The 27,684-nt window shown below is 43.5% G+C and overlaps 1 protein-coding gene across 1 annotated transcript in view; it reads left to right on the plus strand.

Annotated features, from left to right (window-relative positions):
* The window catches only part of CDYL2 (chromodomain Y like 2), a 163,151-nt gene that overhangs the window by 94,468 nt on the left and 40,999 nt on the right, over positions 1-27,684 (plus strand). The window contains exon 2 of the mRNA XM_053211333.1: positions 16,933-17,521. Coding sequence (XP_053067308.1) covers positions 16,933-17,521 — 589 coding nt within the window. The remainder of the gene's footprint in view (positions 1-16,932; positions 17,522-27,684) is intronic.

A 27,684-nucleotide genomic window follows, 5' to 3' on the forward strand; every position in this document is an offset into this window, starting at 1 on the left:
TTATACTGCACAGAGTAGTCTCACTGCCCTAAACTTCTCTGTGTTCCCCCAGCCCATGGCAGCCATGGATGGTACATCTAAGCGTATCTGGGTCTCTGTTGGTGTCCATTCACTCTTTAATTCCTGTTGTAGGTAAATTGTCTTTTCACTTTCTTTTCTTTTTTTTTTTCCTGTGTCTGGCTAGAAGTTTACCAGTTTTATAATGCTTTCAAAGGACTAGATTTTGATTTCATTGATATTCTCTGTAATCTTACTGTTTTTAAGTTCATTTATTTCTTTTCTTACATTTATTTTCTTTCTGCTAGCTTTGAGTGTAATTTGTTCATTGTAGTTTTTTAAGGTGGAGGCTTAGACTTTTCTTTTCTCAATAAGCACAGAATGCTATAAATTTCCCTCTGAATGCTGTTTTACCTGCCTCCCATGAATTTGAATATGTTACCTTCTTTTCACTATTATTTAGTTTACAATATTTTTAAAATTTTTCTTAAGACTTTTTTGCCCCATGGGTTAATTTTAGAAGTATGTGTAAGGGTGAGATTTCCAGATGTATTTTTTTTAATTGGTAGTTTCATGTTGTTACGGTCAGAGAACACAGTTTTAATGATTTCTATTCAGAACTTTCTATGGTTTGTTTTATGGCCCAGAGTGTGGTAGTTCTCTGTGTGCACTATGTTTTTAAAGTATTTTGTTTCCTTATTGATTTATATTTTCTTCCTCTGGTAATTACTGAGAGTAATGTTGAAATCTCCAACCATAATTGTGTATTTTTGTCTAAATCTTCTTCCAGTTCACTCGGTTTTGCTTCATGTATTTATAACTTTGTTAAGTGCATAAAAATTTTGGACTGTATAGATTCTTAGAGAATGGACTCTTTTATTGTTGTGTTATGTTCCTGTTTTTCTTTAGTTTTATTCTTTGTCTTGAACTCTACTTTGTCTGATATTAATATAACCATCCAAGCTTTCTTTTCATTATTGTTTCACAGTATATTTTCCCATCATTTTACTTGTACCCTAGCTATGTCTTTATATTAAAAGATTACTTACAACAGCATATAATAGAAGGGCACCTGGATGATTCAGTCCGTTAAGCTTCTGACTCTTGATTTTGGCTCAGGTCATGATCTCATGGTTTGTGAGATTGAGCCCTGCATTGGGCTTTGCCCTGACAGTGTGGATCCTGCTTGGGATTCTATTCTCTCTCTCTCTCTGCCCCTCCCCTGCTTGCTCACATTCTCTCTTTCTCAAAATAAATAAACAACCCCCCCCCCCCACCAATAACAGCATATAGTGGAGTCTTGCTTTTCATCCAGTTTGACCATATGAGTTTTTTAAGTTGATGTTCATGCCATTTACATTAATGTAATTATTTATATAATGGTATTAAAATCTTGCATTTTGCAAGCTGTTTTTTATTTGACCCATCTGTTCTTTGTTTCATTTTTTTTCTGCTTTTTCTGCCCTCAGGTGAATTAAACTTTTTTAAAAGCTTAACATTTCTCATGATGCTTTTTTTAAACCTTCACAATTATTTATACCTCCTGTTTATGTTTTCAAATATTTGCCCTAAAGTTTACTTATCTTTACCCAGTTTACCCGCATGTAGCTTACACTGTTTCACATGTAGTTTTATGATCTTGCAACAGTATATTTCCATTCCTCTCCCCCTGCTGTCTTGTTGTTGTCTTTCACATTACTTTCACATTTGCGATGAACATACATATGTCATTGCTCTTTTTACTTAAGACATTTAACTTTAGAGCGATTCAAGGTAAGAAAAATTTTTATTTTTACCTTCATTTATCCCCCTCCCAGTGTTCTTTATTTCTTTGTGTAGATCCAAGTTCCTGTCTGGTGTCCTGTTCCTTCATCTGAAGAATTTCCTTTAAAATTCTGTGTAGAGTAGATTTACTGGTGGTGAAGTCCCTTAGTTTCTGTCCAAGAAATCTTGCTTTTTCCTTTATGGAAGATATTTTTGCTGGAAATCAAGTTGTTGATTGATAGTCTTTTTTTTTTTAATCACTTTGAAGATATTATTTCTCTCTGTGCTGTCATGCACACATGTTTTGTTTGTTTGTTTTCGGTGTATATATATGTTTATTATCTTAAAATAACCTTTTTCTTTTTTTATTATTATTTTTTATTTTTTATACATTTTATTTTTTAATTTATATCCCAGTTAGTTAGTGTATAGTGCAATAATGATTTCAGGAGTAGATTCCAGTGATTCATCCTCTCTGTGTACCACCCAGTGCTCATCCCAACAAGTGTGTTGCTCAATGCGCCTTGGCCATTTATTCATCTCCTCAACCTCTCCAGCAGCCCTTAGTTTGTTCTTTATATTTAAGTGCCTCTTATGTTTTGCCCCCCTCCCTGTTTTTGTATTATTTTTGCTTCTCTTCCCTTATGTTCATTTGTTTTGTGTCTCCACATATGAGTGAAGTCATATGATATTTTTCTTTCTCTGACTGATTTTGCTTAGCATAATACCCTCTAGTTCATCCACGTTGTTGCAAATGGCAAGATTTCATTCTTCTTGATTGCCGAGTAATACTCCATTGTATATATATACCACATCTTCTTTATCCATTCATCTGTTGATGGACATTTGGGCTCTTTCCATACTTTGGCTGTTGTTGATAGCACTGCTATGTCATGCATGGTTTTTGATAAGAAATCTGATGTAATAGTTATTTTTGTCCTTTTATAGATATGTGTTCTTTCTCTCTGATGGCAAAATTTTCTCTCTGTATTTTGTTTTTCTGCAGTTCCAGTATGCTATGACTTGGTATATTATATTATGTTCTTTTTTGGGGGGAGCACTTATCCTGCTCTGTGGATTAGTGGTCTTGTACTATCACTAATTTTCAACATTTTTGTCTATTCATATTTGAAATATTTTTTCTGCCCATTCTCCCTTTCTTCTCACTCTGGGATGCCAATGACACCTATGTCAGAGTATTTGGTTTTGTTCTACAGATCTTAGATACCCTTCCCCCCACCTCTGTTCCCAACTTTTAAACATGTGTTTCTATTTGACTAATTTCTATTGATCTACCTTCAAGTTTTATGATTTTTTCGATTAGTTATGTTGACTCTCCTGATCACTATCAATTGCAATTCTTATCTCTTTTGTTATGGTCTTGATTTCTTGCATTTTTACTTGATGATTTCTTATAGTTTCTTTAAGAATGTTTTTAGGAATTTAAAAAATTTCTTTAAGAATTTTTCATTAAGAAAATTTTTCTTTAAGAAAATTCCACTGAATTTTCCCATCTGATCTTGCATTTTTCACCTTATCCATTAGAGCTGGTATCCAGGGGCATCTACTTGAGATAAGCGTCCTCTCTAGTCTCTCTCTGCAAGCATCTGAGATTGTGAGCTAGTTGTTTTTTTCTCAGTACCTGCTCTCTGATGAGTTTTAGGTAAGTCATGAACATAGGTTTGTTTGGATCTTTGTTGTTGTAAAGTGGGGAGCAGTGCTTTCTTCTAACTCCACATATTGAGTAGAAAATGGAGGGCCAGTCCTTAGATTTTTCTTATCTATCATTTTTTTGTTGATTCATAATTTTATTAGAACAAATTGAGAAATTATGGCTTGTGTTATTTCTGTTTTTCTAGTGTGTTGACATTTTCCTTGCAGTGTAATATATCCTTGTTTTTGTGAGTACTTAATGCATATTTGAAGAGAATGTGTTGTTTCATTTTGGAGCAAAGTTGAAAGTGAATTATTAATATTATTTTTATACTTAATCATTTGCTAAGTTTTATACATTCTGGTCAAATTTTATATCACATTTTCTAGACATATAAGATATGTAATCATATTATCTACAAATAATGATAATTTTGACTTTTTTCCTATCTTCATGTCTCCTTTTCCTATTTAATATTTTCTTGTGCTGTTCCTTTCACCCAAAACAGCTCAATAATGAAATCATTATATATATCTTTGTTTTGATCTTGACTATAGTGGGAGTGCCTATTACATTTTATTGTTAACATTATGCAAACTGCTAATTTAATATAGCTTTTCTTGTTATATATATTTTTAGTCTCTTTTTTTTCAAGGGAAGATGGTCTGGAGTGAATTTAAAATTTGGGTAATTGACTGTTAATGCATCTATTAAGAGCATGTCATTTTTCCTTCTTTTACCAATTAGTGTGAAACTTATCTTCGTACTTTTAAAATTTAACCATCTGTAAGTGCAAGATATTTTATTCTTTAAATATATTATTTCTTTTGAATGCTCTTGTTCAGTGCATTTGGAAGCTTTTCATTTTTTCTCTCTGCACTAAAATAATATCTGTACTATTGGAACTACCTATATCTTAAATAGCTGAAAGATTTTTGGGTAGTCTTATTTTAGTTTAGAACCTTTTCTTAGGAAATTATTTAATAATTACCCATTTTTCCCTGTAGTTATCATTCTGTTCAGATGTTTAATTTTAGTAACTATATCTGTTTCTTTCCAATTTCAGTTTTTTTCTGAGTCATTTTTGCTAATGTGTATATTATTTTACAATATGCATATCACCCAGCATTTCAAACTTTCACCATATTAGAGTACATGGTATTGCATGCATTTAATTTCAATCTGTTATATTCTCATTTAATTTATGATTAATTTTATTTGTATTTTCTCTATTTCTTATTCAGTGGGATTAATCAGTAATTCATCCATTTTATTGCTTTGCCTCAAGAATCAGTTTTTGTATTATCATGTTTTGATTCCCTTGTCATTTCCTTTACTGTACATTTTAAAGATATTTTCTTAGTGGTACTATGCGGTTTACCACTAACATCCTAAGTTTTGATTTCAGTGTAGCTGCAATATCATAGAAAAACTCAGCTTATGTACAGATCCCTCCACCTGTTTTTATTATTATCACTAATTATATCTTTATATAATGTACCCATTAACATACATATGTAATTACTGCTTTATTCATTTGTCTTAAATCATATAGGAAACAAAAGTTACAAATCAAAAAATACAGTAATGCTGGATTTTATATTTACTTATTGCTTATCATTTCTGGAGTTTTTTATTTCTTCATATGGCTTCAATTTACTACCTTTCATTTTAGCCTGAAGGACTCCTTTTAGTATATATTGTAGGGCAGGTCTAATAGAGATGTCATTACCTCAGTTTTATTTATCTGGGGCTATCATAATTTTTCTCTTCATTTTTAAAGTGTAGCTTTGTCAGATGTAAAATTCTTGGTTGACAGTTTCTTTTACCCAGTACTTTAGATATGTGATTCCACTGCCTTCTTGCCTCCATAGTTCCTGATGAGAAATTAACTGTTAATCTTGTTGAGGACCTCCTGTACATGATGTGTTATTTCTCTCTTGCTGCTTTTAAGATTCTCTCTGTGAATTTGTCTTTCAACTATTTGATTATAATTTGTCTCCTGTAGATCTCTTTGAGATTATCCTACTTGGAATTTGTTGAACTTCTTAAATGTATAGACATATATTTCATAAAATTTGGAAAATTTTGGCTCTTATTTCTTCAAATATTCCTTTTGCCCATTTCTTTTTCTCCTCTCTTTTATTGTGTGTATGTTGTTACCCTTGATGGTGGCTTACAGATCTCTTGGGCTGTGTTTTTTTTTTTTTTTCCATTTTTTTCCATTCTGCTCAGACTGGATAATTTCAATTGAGCTACCTTCAATTCTTCCTTCTGTCTGCATAAATCTTCTAGTGAAACTTTCTGGTGCAATTTTCATTTAAGCTGTTATAATTTTCAGATCCCAAATTTCTATTTGGTTCCTTTTTATGATTTTTAAAAATCTCTATTGATATTTTCTATTTGTCGAGACATTGTTATCCTCTTTGAAACCTCCTTGTCCATGGTTTCCTCTTGTTCTTTGAGCATATTTAAGACAGTTGATTTTGAAGCCTTTGTCTAGCAAGTCCAGTGTCTATCCTTCCTCAGGAGTAGTTTCTATTAATTTTTTCTGTTAATGAAGGGTCATATTTCCTGTTTATTTGAGTGCTTCATAGCTTTTTTGTTGAAAACTGGACAGTTAGAATGTTATAGTCACTCTGGAAATCATACTCTTCCCCCTCCTCAGGCTTGATTTTGTTTCTTGTTGTGGGCTGTTGATGTTTGTTTAGAGACTTTTCTAAGCTCTTTTTGTAAGGTCCGTATTCTTCGTCATGTGTGATTTCTGAAGTCTCTGTTCCTTTAGCTAGTGCGAAGTTATTTATAACAGATTTCCTTGTATTCCAGGAGAAATAAATATAGAAATAAGGAATAGAAAGAAAGAAAGAAAGAAAGAAAGAAAGGAAGGAAGGAAGGAAGGAAGGAAGGAAGGAAGGAAGAAAGAAAAAGGAAGGAAGGAAGGAAGGAAGGAAGGAAGGGGAAGGAAGGAAGGAAGAGAAAGAAAGAAGAAGAGAAAGCGCGACTGTCCTAGATTCACTCTGTTGGGACATTCCTTCAGTGCCTGGCCAGGCCATTTACAACTGCCTTAGTTGTCACTTGTCCTTGCACTAAGCCTCGAGATCAGCCAGAAGTGAAAAGTGTAGGTCTGGCTTAAGTCTTTTCTGAGCATGCATTCTGTCCTGGGCAAGTGCGTAGCTTTCTAAATTTCCAGTATACATGGGCACTTTTGAATGCTTTAATTTTATGAAGAAACTCTCCAGCTTTTCCTCCCAGGCTTTCTGTGCATCTATTGTTTTTCTCAACAGCACTCTTTTGCCCCAGTTGGCAGCAGATTGTTCACTTGCCTTACATTGTTTTGAAAGAATGACTCTGCATAGCTACTTTTCCAACCCGAGTAAGTTTCAGGATTAACAAAATGAAAGCAAGTGCTTGTATCTGTCTTTCAGGTAGCCCAAAGACCAGATAGAACAAGCACAGTTCTTTGAGGATAAGGTCTTCTCTGCTCTCTCCTGAACCAAGGATCATGGTCCTACCCTGGGAATGTGGGCCGCCATGTTCAAGACTGCTGATGAGCTGGAGAATGGGAGGGTCATGGGCAACCAAAAATGACGCAAAGCTTTCCTGATGTTTTTAAGTTGTGTTTTTCTTGATTTAGTGTTTGTTTGGTTGCTATTAACTTTGTTTTCCAGAATTCTGAAAGAGTTGATTCTGATGTTTTTGCTTGATTTTTGGTGTTTCTCTGGAGGGGCAGGCTTTTAGAACTGCCTACTCTTCCATTTTTGCTCTTTATTTTCATTTTTTGAGTGTCAGTAGGTTCATCTTTGGTGTATTTTCTAGTTTGTTAATTTCTAATTTGGCATTTATTCTTTCTTCTTACTTCCCAAGAGTGATTTTTCATTTACTGATTAGTCAGTGTTGATATTGAACTCCTTCCTTCCTTCCTCCCTTCCTCCCTCCCTCCCTTCCTTCCTTCCTTCTTTCCACATCCCAACTACTTTGATAATATGTATGTGTTCAGTTTTTACTTTTTAAAAAATTATTATTATGAATTTTCTTAGGCCTTCATCTGATGGTTGCTGATTTTACCAGTTACCATTATTTTTTTATTTGTAAACTTGTTTAGGATTTATTTTTAAATTGTGCTTTCATTTAGTGTTGTAGCATTGTATTTAGAGAACACAGTCTGTACAATATTTTCTTTCTGGCATTTAGTAATTTTTCTCTCATATTTTAGTTTATAATCAATTTTTATAAGTGTTCCAAAGTGGTTTTCTGTAGATTTTTTTGGTAGATTTTATATTCTTTACAAATTATGAAGTTAAAAGTTTTTGTTTATACAAATACCTGCAATATTTACTAGAATGCCTATCATATTTACATTATTCAGATTTCTTATATCCCTAGTTTCCATCTGCTTGATTTCTCCATGTCTGAAAGTATTGAGTTTAAGTCTTCAGTTCAAATTGCTTCTGTCAATTTCTGTTGAATTTTTTAGTGATTGTTTGATCTGTTATTTGCTGTAGAAAAGTTCATGCCTATTATATATTTAGTGAATATTTTTAATTTAAAATGTCTTCATTTTGCTCCTTAATTTTACTTTGATATTCTGTACAAATTTTGGTACTGCCTGATATGTCTTTGCTCATTCTTTTCATTTCTATCACTAAGCAAATAAGTACATAACGAGTGCTTAAACTTTGTTAGGTTTTATGATCGTGGTTACTATTCAGATTCTTTTTTGTCTTTCGTTTCATTATACAATTGTGTATACTAAATGGTACACTTATACTTTTTAAAAAACATTTGGAGTAATTATAGACTTTTGGAAGAACTATGAAGATGGGGCACAGAGTTCCCGTCTCCCCTTGAACCAGTTTTCACAGTTACTTACATTTTATACCATGCACATTTATCGGAACTAAGAAATTGACATTGGTGCTGCATTATGACCTAAACTGTGGACTTCATCAGGATTTCACCAGTATTTCACGGACATCCTTTCCTGTGTCACAATCTGGTCCAGAATACCACATTGTATCTGGTTGTTACTTTCTCAGTGTCCTCTAGTCTGAGACAGTATCTTCATCTTTCCTTGCATTACAAGACCTTCGTAGATAGTTTCTCAGTGTGAGTTTGTCTAGTGTTTCCTCATGAGATGATGGGTTTGGGGAATTACACTGCAGAGGGAAGTGCCCTTGCAAGTGAACCATGTCAGGAGTATACATGGCATCAGCATGATTTATCATGGACGACATAGCCTTGATCACGGTCTTTGCCATATCTCTCCTCCACTGTAGTTACTGTTTTTCCCTTCACATAGTCTACTCATTAGAAAGAAGTCATTAAGCCCTGTCACTCAAGGGGAGAGGAATTAAGCTCCAACCCCTAAAGGAGGGAATATCAGTAGGTGGGCGTCTGTTACACTTACCATGGTGGTCAGAAAGTATGTTGGGGGATATTTTGATGCTATCCAAATATCTCATTTCTCTTCAAAATGTTACCCACTAATTTTAGCATCTGTCTGTGGATCTTTCCTATAGCAATTATTTCTGTGGTATTCTGGTGGTGATTTTTCTATTTCCCTTATTCCTTTTTTTACATTCCTTATGTGGAATTCTTCTGTAAGGGATATTGGTATTTTCTCCCCTACTTGTTTGTTTCTTCCAGAGTCAGCAAACCTTTTCTGTTATAGGCCAGATAGCAAATATTTTAGACTTTATGGACCATGCAGTCTCCACTACACAGCTAGCCCTACTTTTGTGGTTTGGAACACCCATAGATGATACATAAATGAATGGACATCGGTACGTCCCAATAAATCTTTATTTTTAAAACAGGCATTGGGCCAGATTTAGCCTGCAGGCAACTTCTGATAAGTAATTCATTTATTTATATCAGATGAACTCATGGATATTTATTTTACTCCTTGGGTTGTAAATGTAGTACTATTACTATTTATTTTCTTATTCAAATTTTTCTAGCTTTGGCCACTGGGAGCTCTTTCAGTTGGTTCCTTTTGGCATTCTCCCATCATTTAAGGCTTGTTTATTTTAATTTTTAAGTAGTTATTTTCTGGCACTGCAGGATAGAGTCATTTTTTTAAATGGATAGTTATATATATTTTGTTCTTCACACAGGAGATCTTTTCCTCCTTCCTTTTCATCTGAAGGCCCACCTCACCGGTTTTAGAATTCTTAAGTTTGCAATATTTATTTTTTTTCAGTTTGTATCCTGGTATTTTAATGTTCTCTGAAGTCTGCCTAATTTTTTTGCCTACCATTTTGGAGAGTTGGGGTGTGAGAGTGGGGGGTTTAATTTTTTGAAGTTAAGAAGTTCTGCAAGAAGAGAAATAAACAAAGTTGATTGATTCTCAACCTCTGCATTCCCCATCACTGAGATCTTTCTTTCCTTTTTTTAAAGTCTTTAATGAGGTAATACTGTTAAGCTATTTTATTATTTATTTATTTATTTATTTTAATATGATATTTATTGTCACATTGGTTTCCATACAACACCCAGTGCGCATCCCAACAGGTGCCCCCCTCAATGCCCATCACACACCCTACCCTCCCTCCCACCCCCCTACAGACTCAAGATGCAGGGATTTCTTCTGGTAGCACTTGTTAGTGTTTTGGCCTATTTTGGTTTTTTTCCCCCCTCTCCCAGACTTTACCTTGGTTGGATCTCTGTTAGCCCTCCTAGATAGATGTCTGTTTATCATGTTCCTCAAGGTTTTCTTTAAAGATCTCTGTGTCCTTGGAGAGCTTTTCAAGTACACTGTCTCCATTATGGATTTGATTTTCTGCATGTTGATTCTGTCCTTTTCTGGTTCCAATGGGAATTTTATTTCTTTGCTTGTGTTTTTTCCTTTGGTTCCCTTACATCCTTTCTGATGTAAATGAGCCTTCTTTCATTTCAGCTTCCTGCTCAACCTATTGGTTTCATTTCATCTTTTACCTTTCTCTCTTTTCTAAAAACAGGGGTTGTATTTTCTGTCCTCTTTGAAAACATGACACAAATGCTATGTAAAAATGCGCAGTGGTGCTTTTCCTGGTGAGAATTTTGCTGAGAACTTTTAGTGATGTTTGTGTTCGGATGTGTTTTAGAAGTTCTCATAAATATGTCCTGCAGTGATGTTGCTATTGCCGGGTTCTGTCTGCGTGTTCTTGATCAAGGAGCGGTCTCTCTGGTTCAGTGTTTCCCAGGAGAGGGGTGTGGGAATTCCTCTCGGTCCCTCATCACTTGGATGCTGCTGAATTTTTCACTTTAGACTCTCACCTGGAGGCTGGCTTAAATTACGTGGCTCTGAGCCAAAATTCTTGGTCTGGCATCTGTTTCTCTAGTGCAGTTTTGCTGGACTGGGTGGGAAACACTGCCTATTTATATTGCCTTCTCTGATTAGATAATCTGGAGCAATCAGTCTTCCAGACCTGAAACAGCCCATGCCTAGTTGCTTCCAGAACGTGTCCTGTCTTTATCCTTCCTGAAGACTTCATACCCCAAGTTGTAGTGACAGGGTCCGCATGCCTTTCTGCCCCCACGGGAGTTATCCCAGGATGTTGGAAGGATGCAGAGAGGTCCTTGCAGATGTGGGCTAGGGGTCCAGAATCTGGGGATGTCTAGGGTTGAATGTGCTGGTGTATCCATGGGTACACAGCAGGCGTGGGCATCTTCCTTTATTCTTTCTTGCTTTGCTCTTGGCATTTAGAGGGCAAGGCATGAATTAGTAATGCAGAGTTTCTCGGTCCAACTCCCTCTGATGTGGGAGGCATTCCTTCGAGCGTCTGGAAAACCTTTGGTAACCCTGGGTTCGTGAGCTATTGTAATTTCATATACTGTTTTCATTTGGTGGGAAGCTGGGGTTAGGGAATATGAATGATAATTGGTCTGTTTCCATTTGAACCAATGGAGAATTGGAGCAGCCGTAGACGGAGGCCCTCAGGGCAGGCTGGGAGAGTCAGGTGCAGGAGACTTACTCCTAAGCCACCTAAAGGTGATAGAGGTCTTCTGTGACCTTGGCAGTGCTGAGGACAAATGTCTGAAGCTATACATAAGCTGTCAGCCTCAGTCAGGTTGGGCCTACTGGACAAGAGGGGGTGATGGATGTAGTGTAGTCACTGAAAGTATGGGGTCGGGAGCCAAGATGCTTCTGACCGAGCCTTACCTCTCCACTGCTTGTCAGAGGTGAGGCCTTGGCCAAGGACCTTAACCTCTTGGTGCCTCAGTTTTATCCTCTGTTAAAAAATAGAGAGGGGGTGCCTTGGTGGCTTAGTTGGTTGAGTGTCCAACTTTGGCTCAAGTCATGATCTTGAGGTTCGTGGGCTTGAGACCCGCGTTGGGCTCTGTGCTGACAGCTTGGGGCCAGGAGCCTGCTTCGGATTCTGTCTCCCTCTCTGTCTGTCCCTGCCCTGCTTGCACTCTGTCTCTCTCTCTCTCTCTCTCTCTCAAAAATAAATAAACTTTACAAAAAAGAGAGAGGGAGAGGTGCCTGGGTGGCTCAGTTGGTTAAGCGTCCATCTAAGTTAGTCTTGTGGTTTGTGAGTTCAAGCCCCGCGTGGGGCTCTGGGCTGATAGCTCAGAGCCTGGAGCCTGCTTCAGATTCTGTGTCTCCTTCTCTCTCTGCCAATCTCCCTCTCTCTCTCTCATAAATAAATAAACATTAAAAAAATTTTTTTTAAGAGAGAGAGGGGCCACTGGGTGTCTCAGTCTGTTAAGCATCCAACTCTTGATTGTGGCTCAGGTCGTGATCTCATGGTTCATGAGTTTGAGCTCTGTGTTAGACTCTGCTGGCAGTGCAGAACCTGCTTCAGATCCTCTGTCCCCATGTCTCTGCCCCTTGGCACGTGCTATCGCTCAAAAATAAATAAACATTAAAAAAAGAGAATGAAACTACCTGCCTTGTTGGGTTATTTTCAAGATTAAATGAGTTCACATATATAACATATGGTCAGTCTATGGGGATCACTTTCAGAAGTGGCTGGCATTTCGTCAATTCTGGATAAATGTTGGGTGGTGGTGTTTTTCGACTGGCCTGCTAGCAGAAGGCTGAAGAGGAAGGTGGGGAGGGACCTTTCTCCTTTCTGCCTGGAAAGTCCCCTCACTTCACCAGCTCAGATTTTCTCCACCTCTGAAGGCCCATTTTGGTGTTAGCGTAAATCGTTCTTTCTCAGAGGAGTCTTGCTACCCTTCTGATCTGAAGTAACCCCATTCCCTCCGCTGTTGTTTCCCGCGTGACATTATCTTCACCATCATTTGTTACCGTCATGTGTTACTTCACGCTCGTTCATTTAAGGGCTGTGTCTCCCATTAGCCCGATGGTTTCCCAGGGGCGAGGTGTGGCCAGGGGGCCAAGGACTTGGGCTGAGGGGTCTGATGAACTAGAATTCCAATTTTGGCTAAGCCCCTACTGACTGTGTGATCGAGGGAAGGTTTCCTACCTTCTCTGAGACTCAGTTTTCTCACCTTTCAAAGGGTGAGTATAATGTCCAGCTGCCTGCCTGGGTGCAGAGATCGAGTCTAAAACCTCATGAGTGCTTAGCACAGTTCCTGGAACAGCACGTACCAATAAAGGTGATTAACATCATTGTCATTCCTAACGAGACAGCCATCCGCTCGACATCCTGGCAGTGGTAATAACTGCGTTGGAAGTTCCCTGCCATCCCCCTCTGCCACTTCCCCCTGTGGTAGAATATTGTCTCATACTGGCTGGGATCACGGGGAGTAAACGGTAATTAATGATTTGGTTGGGCTGTAAGAAACCGTTCAGGGTCTCAGATTGCTTATCTTTGAAAGAAAGGAGCCAGTGGGTGTGTGTGTGAGCATACAAGGTTTTAATGCCGTTCGTGTGTTTGTTACTCATTCCAAGGGGAGGGAGTTGATGATTGTTTCCATCTGGAGGGACTGAACTTCAGGTAGTGCAGGGCAGGTAAGGTGGGCGTGGTGCGTCAGGAACAGCGCTGCTGAGACCTGGAGGCCCAGATGCGTGCTTTCAGCAGGTGTGAGGAGTTAGGGGTCAGCAGAGGAGGCTGGGAGAGGGTAAGGGGAAAGAAAGGATTTCCCCAGAGACTGTTGGAACCTGAGCAAGAGCAAGTCCTAAATAACGTGGCCGTTGTTATCACCAGCACAGATTAGAATTCTGGTTCTGTTTGAGACTCTCCTGGGAAGAAGTGGAAAAGAGGGTCAGAGAACCTATACAGGGATGTAAGGAAGGAAATTCGGTCCTAGGAGACTGCAGATTCCAAGTATGATGGGAAATTTGGAGCCAGCTTTCCTCTGAGCTCCCGGTGGGTATTTTCGTCTTTCAGAAAAAGCAGGTTCATTTTGTGTACCTCTTTTACAGATGGGGAGACTGAGGCCCAGAGAAGTTGGGCAACTTGTGCGGGTCATGTGGATAGAAAATGGCAGGGCCAACAGTTTCCCCACACACATCAGACTATTCGGGATGATCCCGTTAATACTATTTGTTGTTGGTATTGGGTTAATTTTAAGTAGAAATGGCTGTCAAGGCACCCAGTGGCTTTGTGGATGGGACCAGAGGTGGAGGCAGACCCACTTGTGACTCTGTGACTCAGTCTTCCGGTAATTAGGAGGGAAGAAACCAAGCCCCCCACTCACAGTGTGGGCCTCAGTAGCTGTGTAGACACTGCACCCTTGCAACTCCCCAGGCTTCTCGAGCAGGACTGCTCTGCACAGCCATCTCCCACACTTGGAAGGACTTATGCAAGTAGGTTGACTGTCTCTTCAGGGAGGAGTTGGTTATCCTTAGGGGGGTCGTATTCCGCAAGGTGAGGAAACATTCTGTCTTTAGATACCACCAAGATTTGTATTCACAGGAGGATATGCAAGATTAAGTGACCTTTACTATGGAATGCAAAACTACTTACTTGTATATTCTCCACAACCACCCTGTGAGATAGGTGCTATTATTTCCCCCTTGCCTGGTGAGTCATCTGAGGCCCAGAGAAGTTTCATTTGCTCAAGAACACATAATAAAAGGCTTACCAGGGGATTTAAACCAGATAGTGTTGTTCCACAGCCTGTGTTCTTAAATACTATGCTAAGCTCATTTTGATGAGTGAGTGCCATCCATCTGCCCATTCATTTCTGAACTCATCTCTTTACCCACCTTTCACCCATCCAGCCAGTCATCTGTCCATTTATCTGTCCTTTTTTTCATCCACCCGTCCCATGTGTTCATCTCTCTGCCAGCCATCCATTTTTCCTTTCCTCCCTCCCTCCCACCCTTCCTTCCTTCCTTCCTTCCTTCCTTCCTTCCTTCCATCCATCCATCCCGTGATCCACCTATCTATACATTCATCCACTCAGCCATCCATTTGCACGCATCCACCCACCCACCTATCCATCGTGTTGGCTCTTTGTCTAACATGGTTTTCTGCTTTGTCCTGGGGAAGGAGTGTTCTCCATATATTTTCTGAAGCTGGAGACCTCCGTGCCAGCACAAATCCCTTAGCTCCTAAGAAGTATCTGGGCTCACTCCTGATACTCCTAGGCTGGTGCTCTTGGGAATGCTGCTCTTTCAAGGCAGTGCCAGCTTGCTTATTCCCTGTTCCCTCTGTAAACCTGCAGAGGGTTTCCCCCTCCAAAGACCTCCCAAAGTGCAAAGGTGCAGGCTACTCCAGAAATACCCTGGACTTTCTGAAGCATTATCACAAATAAATACTCAACTACTCCCGTTCCTCGATCCAAAGGTTGGGAGTTGGATTAGTTTGGCATGGTTTTACTTTTTTAAACTGTTACAGAGTTTGTGTGATACATCTAAAAATTATGTAATGAATCTAAAACAGATGTTCACAGAGCATTTTGTAAGGAAAGGAGTTTTAATAGAAATAGGCCAATTTGATCGTAGATAAATCAATTAAGGAAACCATTTAAATTGTCTCTAAAGAAACAGTATTATGAAGAGGCAGCATGGCCTAGCTATTTGCATATTTATTAAGTGCAAAGCAATGAACATGGCTTAATTATTTTGCATAGCCTCTGTTGTACATAAACCATTGGGAGACAGTCTTTTCAAAGTTATTTTTTCTTTTTATTATGTAAAATTTTAAACAGAAAAATTCAAACACGTAAACATAAACAGTCATATAGCGAACCCCCCATGTATTTGATAGCCATCTTGAAATATGATCGACTATACGTGTATTGATTTCTCCCTTCTCGCTTTGTTTTTCTTTTCATGAGTTTCAAGGACATATTCCTCACTTATTAATTTCATGGGGTCAAAATCCCATGATTTTGGATGTAGTTTCATTTTTTTGAATGTAGTTGTTTTATTTTTTCACTGAAATTTAGCTTTTTTAGGGTAGAGCATTGGGTATTTTCTGTCGGTTGTTTTTTTTTTTTTTTTTAATTTAAAGAATTTTACATCTAGGGTCAAGTTGACAGGGTAGTAAAGGACCCTCACATGCTCTTCCCCTGGATTGACCAGTTATTAGCATCAAGACTGGCATTTTCCTAACCGTGTTCTTCCGGGAGATTACTTGAAGGCAGGGATTTTCATAACTTTGAAAGTATGTGGACAGTTAGCACAGAGTTTTAGAGCCAGATGGATAGAGGTTCAGACCTCACCTCTGCCACCGCTTAGCCCTGCCTGGTAGACAGTTTACCTCATACTCAATCACTTCATCTATCAAACAGGAAAAACAGCAGTTACACCCATGGGGTTATGCAAGGCATATAATAGGCTCTCAGCTAGTGTTACCTATCACCTGGCCTACCAGCTGTACCCTCCATGTTGTGGGGAGGGGGGGTTGAGTTTTGTTGATGCAAGTCATTTTTGATCAGTATGGAAGATTTTTGTAGTGGAGAGAGTTGGTTTGGCCTGTGATTAAGAAAAGAAGTCTGGGGTAAGAGTGGTTCAAATCCCAGCTCTGCCCTTACCAGCTTGGAACTTGGTTAAGTGACTTAATCTCCCTGAAGCCTTGTTTCCTTAAGTATAAAGTGGGGATAAGAACGAATCCGTACTGACTGCACTGGGTTGTTGTGAGGGGAAAATGACATGGGAGTGTCCAAGCCCAGCATTTAGTCACTCCAATGAGTGTGACTAATCATTCCTATTATTATAAATAAGGATACATTAGCATAGTGCCTACCATGTGAATGCTCAATAAATGTTGCTCGCTATAAGTAAGGGTGAAAAAGTCACACCGTACTGGTCTCCAAACGTCTGATTTTACTTCAGTGCAGTGAAAAGAATAAAGATCTTTAGTGAAAGCTCGTGCTGTGATTTCAAGCAAGAGTAAGCCTTGGAAGGACAGGCAGGTGCCACCAGCCAGGCATGGCCTCACACAGTTGTCATGGGAAACAGCCGAGTGCCTTTGGTTCCATTCAGTGATGTCCTAAAATAAACCAGCCTTCTTGAACGCTCCTGGAAGTGTCAGCTTCCGATGTTGAACGGCCTGTCCCCTGGCCCGTGTGTCTCTGTCCTCAGGGCTTTGTGCGGTTGTTGCCTGGGCCTGACTTCTTTCCTCCGCCCTTTTTTTCTCTCTCTTCCCTGACTCTCTTATCTCGTACCTCAGGTCGAAAGGATTGTAGACAAGAGGAAGAACAAGAAAGGAAAATGGGAGTATCTCATCCGGTGGAAAGGCTACGGCAGCACGGAGGACACGTGGGAGCCAGAGCACCATCTGTTGCACTGTGAGGAGTTTATCGACGAATTCAACGGGCTGCACGTGTCTAAGGACAAAAGGATCAAGTCAGGGAAGCAGGCCAGCACCTCCAAGCTCCTGCGTGACGGCCGAGGCCCGTCGGTTGAGAAACTCTCCCACAGACCTTCAGAGTCCGGGAAGAGCAAAGGGACTTCCCATAAACGGAAGCGGATCAACCCCGCCCTGTCCAAGCCGAAGAAAGGGTATTCGGCCAAGCCCCCCGCAGGAGGTGACAGGGCCGCCAAGACGGTGTCTTACAGGACTACCCCCAGTGGTTTGCAAATAATGCCGCTGAAAAAGGCTCAGAATGGGATGGAGAATGGGGACGCCGGTTCCGAGAAGGACGAGAGGCACTTTGGAAACGGCTCCCATCAGCCTGGCTTGGATTTGAACGACGTCGGAGAGCAAGACCTGGCGGAGTGTGATGTGAACCACGCGGCACCGGCAGAGAACGGGCTTGGTACGTGGCTTGTCTTTGTCTTGTGTTCGCTTCTGGCTGTGGTGGCCGGGCACTTTGCATGCAGCCTGGGGGAGTGCTTGAGACCCCGACTCTTAGCTAGGCGGTCATTCCCCTTCCGGCTCGCTCACCGAGAGTCGTGTGGACTTGGTCATAGGCCCACACTGGTTGCAGACACCTGTGCATGTGTGAAGGCCAAGCCACAGACGCTCCCTTACTACTCGAACACACCCAAGGCCATGGTAACCCCTCGAGAGCCCCTGTTCTGGAGGGCAGCTCAAAGTCCTCACCCACCAGGACCTGAGACTCGTGTCCCCGGAGGGCTGGCCAGTGCCTCTCCGGGGTAGAACGCGCCTCCTAGAGGCTTTGCTTTCAAGCTCATTGAGCCCCCACCCCCAAAACCGTGTAGCCCAGAAAGGCGGGGTCTGCCCTTCTTCTCAGACCCAGTTTGGACTTGAACTTCTCCATGCCAGTTCTTCAGCTGGAGCCTCTTCCCCTCCTCTATCACTAGCATGGGTGCTCTGGCCCCATGTCCAGGGTGGGTCTGAGAGCGCCCTGACCCCGTCCTATGCTAATTCTCTGGGTTTGCACCTTCTTACTCCACCCTGGAAGCAGCACAGCAAAGGCACAGAATTCCTCTCTCTTACCGAGTCCCCACAGGCAGAGTTAAGGAAAGAGGAGGCAAAAGGTCATTAACGCTCCCAAGCCTGACGTTTCCTTAATGGTGAAGTTACTCCTTGACTGGGCCTTAGTGGCCTGGGGCCGCCAGGCCATCTGTACCTGTTTCGTGAACCCCCTCATTTCTCGGATATCCGTGTGCCTTGGTGGTGACATTTCCCTCTTGAGCTGCCAGAACCCCAAGCCTTGGCATAAGCGTGGACGACCCGTTCCCGACTGAGCAGGGACATCTGATGCCCTGGGTGGAACTAGAGTGTGTGTGGGAGTAAGGTAAAGGACGCAGGTGGGATGGGCTGGCAGCGCTCCCAGGAGGGGGTGATGGAGCCGATGCCCAGCAGCGCGACGGTGATTTCAGAGTTCAGAGTGCTCAGGGCACGCCCCGCTGCAGAGAGAGCCCCGCGTCTTGAGGGAATCTTGCTGGGGAATCTGAGGCCTTTCTCCAGAGAGAGGGATTTCACCCAAACAGGATTTATTTAGCAGTGTCTGCCCCAGATTGACTCATGTTTCCGTCTGGGGATCCCTGATGCTGACATGACTCTGCCTGCTAACATATGTAAAAGCTGTTTGTTTTAAAAATTCATCTCTCGGGGAGGAGTGGGCTTGTGTAAATGAGGCCTGGCATAAACATCCGTGTCTGACGTTCCGCGACAGCTGCCGGCGGGAGAGGGATTCCCCGGCTCGGGGAGGGTGGCTAGCGGGCCGGTAGTCTGAGGCTCCTTGGGTGTGGGTGCAGGGGACCCGGGGGTGACTCCTGGGTCCCCGGCCGGCCGGCACGTTCCCCTGTCCTGCTTCGAATGTGGCCGCCTTGGGAGTGGGAGGAACAGCACGGGGGAGGAAGGCTCGTGGACTGTAGCCGCCAGACTGCAGGGGGAAGCGGGGAAGCCGGACGCGGAGAGAAGGGCAGATGGAGGTAGGCCTCTCCTTCCACATGACTTTCCGAAGTTGCCCTCCAGCTATGGGCCTGGTCGGTGCCCTCTGGTTTACGATCTGCCGGTGGGGCGTGGTACCCCCCCCCCACCCCCCCAGCAGGGGGAAAGGCCAAGGATGAGCCTGCTGGGATGCAAGGTGGCCTTGTTAGATCCCGGCCTCGGCTCTACGATGCTTCTCTAGACCTTTCTCATCTCTGGTCTCTTACTGGCCTCATTTTTTTTTTTTCCTGACGTTGAACGTTCTCCACCTGGGCCCGTGCCTGGGTGGAGAGGAGGAGGCTACCTGCCTCTGTTGTGTTCTGTTTTGGGTGTTCTCAAAGGGCTCTTTCTCTTGATCACATTGCCTAGTGTTGGTGTCCTTGAGATTCCCCTGCAAGATTAGGGCTGTGGCTCTCAAATGTTATGTGTGTAGATTACCTGGCCCCTTGTTAAAAATGAAGGTCCCGTGGAGTCTGATTTACCAAGGGTGGGGTGGTTAGCCCAGAAGATGGGTTTTTAAATAAGCAGCCCCACGTGACTCTAAGGCATTTTGAAATGTGCTCTGTAAAATGGGGGTGGCCATTAAGGTTCACATCAGGTGTCAGTTTAAGTCAATTCAGTGTTTTTTCTTTTCTTTTCTTGTTTTTTCTTGTCTTTTCTTTTCTTTTCTTTTCTTTTCTTTTCTTTTCTTTTCTTTTCTTTTCTTTTCTTTTTTTAGCACTTCCTAAGAGTTAGCCACCATGCTAGGTGTTTGGAGTAGCACAATAAAACGATAGGGACTTCTGCCTCCAAAACCTGCAGTTTAGGGACACCTGGGTGGCTCAGATGGTTAGGTGTCTGACTGTTGACATTGGTTCAGGTCAAGATCTCATGGTTCGTGAGTTCGAGTCCTCTGTGCTGACAGCATGGAGCCTCTCTCTCCCTGTCTGCCCCTCCCCTGCTATCCCTTTCTCTCTCAAAATAAATAACTAAACTTAAAAAAAAAGTATCTGAAACTTAGTTTGCTCTCTAGTTAAGTTGAGAGTGAATGGTTCCATGTCAGTGTTGAGAAGGTTCCTGAGGCCGGCTCATTGGAAGAGGTAATGTGTATTTTATTTAAAAAAAAAAAATTTTTTTTAACATTTATTTATTTTTGAGAGAGAGACAGAGTATGAGCGGGGGAGGGGCAGAGAGAGAAGGAGACACAGAATCTGAAGCAGACTGCAGGCTCTGAGCAAGCTGTCAGCACAGAGCCTGATGCGGGGCTCAAACCCACAAACTGTAAGATCATGACCTGAGCTGAAGTCGGATGCTCAACTGACTGAGCCACCCAGGTGCCCCAGTAACATGTATTTTATACACATGATATATCTTTGCCATGCCCACTTTCACATTTTCTGTGGTCATTGGGCTGATAAGTTCTCCAAACACGGTCAGCCTTTAACATTCTAGTTAGAACTAGCTTACTGTGTAGGTCTTGGGGAAATTGGGGAAAGGAAAAGACTGGGAATCCTTGCCAAAGAGAGAAAGCAGTTTGGGGCTCTTAGATAAGACTCAAGACAGAGGGGCTTTGTGCTTCCAGAACTTGTCAGCAAGGGGCCAGGGGTGTAGTCAAGCAAAACATGGCTCCACTTAGGTTTTCGACCAGAGAAAAGTCTCGATGAAGGCAGTGTCCCTGCCCATGTGGAAACCTGAGCGTCAGCTCTCTCCCTACCTCCACCAAAGGATCTAGCTCCTTGTGGCACAAGGTGAGCCCGGGGGGGTTGTAGCCCCACGGAGGGCTCATCTTTGCCTGGCAGAAGGCGATGGGGAGATCCTGGCTTCGCTTTCCCGGCATTTGTTTTGGGGGCGGGCTTACTTTTTTTATGATTTCAACTTCTCGTTGGTGAATTAAGGTTCTGCATACAGAAAAGCAACTTATATAACACGTTACTCATTTACTGCTGACTTCCCTGATCTGTGCTGTGGGAACAAATGCTAAATTGGGGCTCTGGCGGGGGGGTGTTTTGCTTTCAGACTGCATTTTCCCCAGCAGTGTTTGTATGCGGCCACTCAGTACTGCTTTGATTCTCACTCCTCTGGTAATGACAAATGGCTCTGTGGTCCAGAACCATCTGCCTCGGTAGCCCTTGGGGAGCTTGTTAAAAAGTGGGCTCCACCCCAAATCGAATGAATCCAGATCTCAGGGGCAGGGTGTGGGTTATGCATGTTCAATGCTGAATTTCAACTATACAGTAGTTCCAGGGGAGGCATTTCGTTGTCGGCAACGAACGGTTCCTGGATCCATTTGCTGGTAGAGCCCAAGTTACGCCTCGGATTTTAAGCTTGTTAAGTGGGAATGTGAACTGGTCCTTCAACAGTTTAAAACATGACATAACTTCTTGCTGCGGATGCACTTTAGTCCTGAGCATCTCTCCCTCCTTCTCCCTCTCCTTCTCACTTAAAAAAAAAAATTTTTTTTTTTTTTTTTCTAAAATGCACCGGTTTTATCTGTACGGAAAAGCTGTTGACTTAGTTAGCTTCTCCCTCGGTCTGGTCCAGGAGAACTGGTTAGCACGCTCTAGTCTGAACAGATCAAAGCATCAGTGCTTTACTGACTCAGATGAGCCTCTATCCTGTGGCAACCCCCTAACCAGGAGCCAGCGTTCTGCTCAGAGCCCTAGCGCTGCCCACAGACGCCCAGCGTTTTCCAAGTGTCCGTGAAGCCAATGCACTTCTACTGTTGATGCGTTCGCATTTCTTTGAATTTTGAGAATCCTTCTCCTCATGTCCTGATGTCTGTTGTCTGTCGCTTGGGCACTGCATCTCAGACATGGCTTGATCAGAATTGTTCTGATCGTTGAGTGAGCCGTCCCACACAAACGGGCAACATTTGTCGTTTTCTCTCCATTGACCTTTTAAAATGATCTCAGCTTTCCCTCCTGTAACGTTTGTGTATCTCTTTCCTACTCCCCTTCCAACATGATTATCCTTTTCCTCTTTATTGATCACAGGGGAATAGCCATCCTTTAAAAGCCCCTCAGAACCCAGCAAGAGCCTGGGTAGTTCCCTGTGGCTTTTAAAAACTTAGGGTTCTCATTCATGGAGCCGGCATCAGAATCCCCTGAGAAGTGTGTTAAACACAAGAGTGTGGGGGCGCCTGGGTGGCTCAGTCAGTTCAGTGTCCAGCTTCAGCTCAGGTCATGATCTCGCTGCCCATGGGTTAGAGCCCCATGGGGGTTCTGTGCTGACAGCTGGAGCCTGGAGCCTACTTTGGATTCTGTGTCTCCCTCTCTCTCCCCACCCCTGCTCCCCTGCTCCCCCAACCCTACTCATGCTCTGTCTCTTTCAAAATTAAATAAACATAAAAAAAATGTAAAAAAAGACCCACAAGATTGTTATGCCAACCTCCAGAGTGTCTGATTCAGTACATATGGAGTCCAGCCCGAGAGTCTGCATTTCTAGAAAGTTCCCGAATGCCACTGCTGGTCCAGGGATCCCACCTGCAGAACCATGGCTCTAGACTAGTAGGCACCAAGAGGGTTGAGATGAGAATGACAGACGGTGGTTGTAAGTGCCAGTTGGTGGTTCTGGAAGGAGTGAAAGTACTTTTGCTCTGGACCTGGAGTTGGCATTCTCGAGAATTGTTAAGTTGAAAGTTTGTGAAGTGAAAGGTTATTCAGTTGAATGTTTTAAGGCTATGGGGACTCCCTTACGATGTGGCCTTGGGGTTTACGAAGTATTTTGTGTGATCCTCATAGGGTCTTTAGGGGTCACTCTTGTTATTCTACCCATTTTACAGAGGAGGAGACTACGGATACATGTGCCCAGGTTTGGGACTAGGAGAGGAATCCAGGCAGTTCGACTCCAGAGCTGGCCTCTGCATCCCTGCCCTGCTAGCTTGCCGGCAGGATAAAGCAGTCCCTAAACCCTGATCGCTGGCAAACACATGCCCCGATTTGGGGGGCGGGGGCCGCTTCATGGACTTGCCCTTGTTGCTTATTACGGGAAGGATATAATCAATCCTTCCAAGCCTCAGAGAGTGGGACTAACACTGTGCCATTCAGTTTGGAACCCTGGATAAAATGGTCAGTCTCCTAAAAAAAAAAAAAAAAAAAAAAAAAAAATACAGCTTAATGGAATGGACTTAGGGACGACCAGAAAACCTTCACAGATCGCTAACTATTAAAGAAATTATTAACTCCATCATCACCCAGCTCATAGAAAACAGGAAGAAGGCACACAAGGCCCAGATGGTTTCACAGGCAAGCCTACCAGATATTCTAGAAGAGATAATCCCTCTCTTCCCCAAACAATTGCGCGGAACAGAAACAAAGGAGATACACTCCAGCTCCTTCGACGAGGCCAGTGTAACCTGGATTTCCAAACCAGACAAGGAGGGAAGAGCAAGGAACATTATAGGTCAGTTCTACCTAAGGGTATAGTGCTAAAAGACCCAGATACTTCCTCAAAATTGTGACCTCCACAAGCTTCTCACATTGTACCCTGAACTTGACCCCAGTTCGTGACCTTTGAATCACTACTGCTTCTTGAGGTTCCCAGCTTGTCTCCGGAAGCGGCTGAGGGTCAGCTGGCTGCGAGTGTCAGGGTCAGCGGCTCCCTGCCGTGGAGTGAATCACATCAGCGGTGTCCTTGACGCAGGTGTCTGTTTCCCCGGGGCCCAGCTGTTTAACACACTTCAAACACACACGCTCCCAGGCCAGCAGACTTGGACCAACCTTTTTGTTCCTCAAAAGTGGGTCCTCTTCCAAACCAGTAATGACAACAACAGCCTAGGGGGTGTATCTGGTTTGTCTTTCAAAGTGTAGCACGTAAGTGACTCTGTGCTAATGGATGAACTTTTAAAAGTCTCTTCTGTGCTAACATGAAGACCTTCCAGCTTGGCCACTGCCTTGGAGTGCAGACTGCCAGATGGTGGTGGAAAATCTGACTATCACCTGACCCGTGGCAAATCCGAGGGGGAGATCACCATTGTGGTTTGCTCCCCACTCCTGGATTTGCTTTTTGGCATCCATTGAGGCTGATGTCAAGATCCGGAGATCGACTCATCACTTTCCTTGTCAGCTCAGATATTGTTTTCCTCTCTCAGCTACTTGAAAACAAGTCTCGGGAACCATTTCCAAGTTGCCATTCATCATGGTGAGCCCAAGCACGTGGGGTGAGGAGTGGAAGTGCCCCCCTCCTCCCCCACTGCGTGCAAGCAGTAAGGGTGTGTGTTGTCTGCAGAGGGCCTCAAAACAGTAATGAAAGTTGCCTTGCCACCTTTGGTGCAAAGCTGCTCCTCCCCGTCAGGGTGGACCCCCGGGCCCCTGGCTCACCCCACACCCCCACCTCTTATACGAAAGGTCAGCCGTCTTTGATGATTATGATAGTGGTGGTGCTGAGCTCCTCTTTTGTGTTCAGCACACTGGATAGCATTTAACCCCCGCGGCGTTTCTCTGAGTTAGCAACTTAATGACACAGCAACACAGCAAGGTTTGCTATGATTGGCCTTGCCTCTGGGTGGGGAAACTGAGGCTCAAAGAGGTTGAGACATAGAGGACCAAGGGGAGGAGTTGGGGTGTGGTGCCGGGATTCACTGATACTGAAGCTCTCGGTGGTCTGTGATCAGTTGTTGTCGTTGTTGTTGTTTTTTAAATTTTTTTAATGATTAGTTTTGAAGGAGAGACAGAATGTGAGTGGGGGGGTGGGGAGAGAGAGAGAAAGAGAGAGAGAGAGAGAGAGACAGAATCTGAAGCAGGCTCCAGGCTCTGAGCTGTCAGCACAGATTGGATGCGGGGCTTGAACTCACAAGCCATGAGATCATGACTTGGGTTGAAGTTAGACGCTTAACTGACTGAGCCACCCAGGCGCCCCTGTGATCAGTGTTAAGAAGGGAAAAAAAGGCACTGTAGTGATTGAAGTTCAAACCAGCAAATGTTTCCCTGTGTCCTAGGGCATGATTCTGGCCAGCACCCCTGGGGCCTTCCTTTGAGACATCTTTAGTGGTTCCAAAGATGTTGGCCTGGTGTTCCAGGGAGGTAGAATGACTAGGAGTGAGTGGTTTCCCTCTGGGCCTCAGATGAAAAGACACGAACACACACACACACACACACACACACACGCACGCACGCACGCACGAATCCCAGGCCTCACGGAGAAGGTGACATCCAAGCAGAGACTGGAAATGGGGAGAACATCTTGTTTTAACTTAAAAATCCAAAATCCATCTGTGTCAGGCATTTGGAGAGCTGCCTCCCCCTTAAGGTGCCCGGAGTTTTCTAAGTGTCCACATAAGCTGTCCTCTCCCTGATGGACGTTTAAGTGGCCTCCAGCGATACCCCTGGCTATAGCCAGTCTTTGTCATGTTTTTCCAAACTCTGTTGTTGTGATTTCAGTTAACAAACGAGGGTGAGCGTCTTCTCATGTTCTTTCCCTGGGGATGGCCAAGCGAGGTCTTGCCGCTGACACTCTGTGTGGTGGGTGGACAAGGGTGTTGGTCCACGTCGCCCCTGGCCAATGGCTCAGCCTCTCTGGGTCATGTTCTTCATTCATAAACTTCATTCATACAGATATAATCCTACCTCGTGGGACTGGGGTACAACATCAGTGAATTCATTACTCATAGCACACCCTTAGAATATGACCTGCCATGGGGTAGACATTTGGTAAATATTAGCTGTTGGTATTTCAACGCTTCCCCAGTTTTCTAACTGTATTTTCCCACTTGCGTTTTAGAATACTTTATATCTTGTGAGTATTTTTTTCCCTAAAGTTTTATTTATTTATTTTAAGAGAGAGAGCAGGAGGGTCATCTGAGAGGTTAAGCGTCTGACTTTGGCTCAGGTCATGATCTCACGGTTCGTAGGTTCGAGCCCCGCATCAGTCTCTGTGCTGACAGCTCCGAGCCTGGAACCTGCTTCGGATTCTGTGTGTACCTCTCTCTCTCTGCCCCTCCCCCACTCCATCTCTCTCCCTCTCCCTCTCTCTCTCTGTCTCTCAAAAATAAATAAACATTAAAAAAATTTTAAGAGAAAGACCGGTGCACATACCTGAGAGAGTGTGCACGAGTGGGGAGAGACAGAGAGAGCGGATCCCAAGCAGGCACCGTGCTGACTGATGTGGGACTCGAGCCCATGAACCGTGGGATCATGACCCGAGCCAAAATCAAGAGTTAGATGCTTAATCGACTGAGCCACCCAGGCACCCCATTAATCCTTTCTTATATATGTTAACTCAACCAGCGCTCATTGGGTGACTACCATGTACCAAAAAGCGTTTAGACAGGTAATTTCAGTGCCTTATACCACGAAGAGATATGCCGGTGATATTGAGGCAGCTGTGGGCAGGGATGCCTAAGCCAAGTTGGGAGTGGAGTTAGGAGACAGGGCTTCTTGGAGGAGGTGATGCACAAGCAGAGTCTGATAGAATGAGCCAGAAAAAAGGCAGGGATGGTGGGGGTGATGACAGTAGGCACAGGGACATAGAGCCAGGGATCCACATGTGGGTGCCGGGAGCCACATCGCAAGGAAGGTAGCAGTCCAGCTACTTCTGGACCAGCCCACAGAGGAGGCTGAAGCTCCAGGGAATTCTCTGCGCAGTCGGGGTTGGCTAAAGACCCAGACAGGTGGGGCCTGCAGGAGGGAGGTGTTTTGGGCTCTTTCGGGAAGGGGCTGAGGAAGTCCTTCCCACAGCCCACGCTGTGGCTCAAAGCCTGCCCGGTCCGGCCTGCCTTGCACCGTATTCACGCCTGTCTCCCTGTGCTCCACATCCGTGTTCCCGTCCTGCCAGCCCTCGTGTGGGTGGTCGACCTCTCCTCCTCCTTCGGGCCTCACCCAAGAGGCGATTCCCCAAGTAAACCCTCCCGGACTCCCAGTGTAGACAGCTTTCAGTTAGTGCACACAGAACAGTGTCTCTTCAGCGACAGCCCTTACCTCTGTGTCATGATCCCGGCCTGATTAGGTGGATAATCTCCGCCCCCCTCACTCCAGGAGATCCTGAGCTCCACGAGGGCAGGGCTGCCCTCTGTCTTGCTCACAGTTGTGTCTCTGGCACCTCACAATGCTGGGCACCTAGTAGGTGCTTAAGAAATATCTGCCGAACGAGGGAGTGGATGCGTGAATGGACCGAAGAGAGAAAGCAAGAGTCCCTCACTGCTGTGAGGTGTGGGTCCTGGCCCAGGTCCACCCCCCTCACCCCATTCACTCATGTCAGCGTCTCCCGCCCACCTCGGGCTGTCCTGTGTGCTCACACTGGGCTCCCTGCTTCTGGGGACGTGTCACAGAGAGCTCATGTTTTGTCAGGGTCTGTAGCCACGAAAGATGTCTCTCTTTCCTTATCTGTCTGACAGTTGTTTTCACCATCTGCTGTGAGCGCCCTACTTGCTACGCTCCTTCTCCCTTAACAGTCACGCTGTCTCACAGGCTCTTAATTAAATGCCTGGGCTTTTCCCCCAACCCTCCACCCTGCCCCCCCCCCCAAGGGTCCTGGGGATCCATTTCAATAGAGTGCATTTCATCTGGGTTGCATTTTCTGTGTTTTGTATTGACCTTTGCCGTGGAAGAGAAAACGCGGTGGGCTTCTGAGTAGAAATCCCAGTTGCAGAAAGGGTTAGATTTCTCC

Source organism: Acinonyx jubatus, chromosome E2 (assembly GCF_027475565.1).
Source record: "Acinonyx jubatus isolate Ajub_Pintada_27869175 chromosome E2, VMU_Ajub_asm_v1.0, whole genome shotgun sequence".
NCBI lineage: Eukaryota > Metazoa > Chordata > Mammalia > Carnivora > Felidae > Acinonyx > Acinonyx jubatus.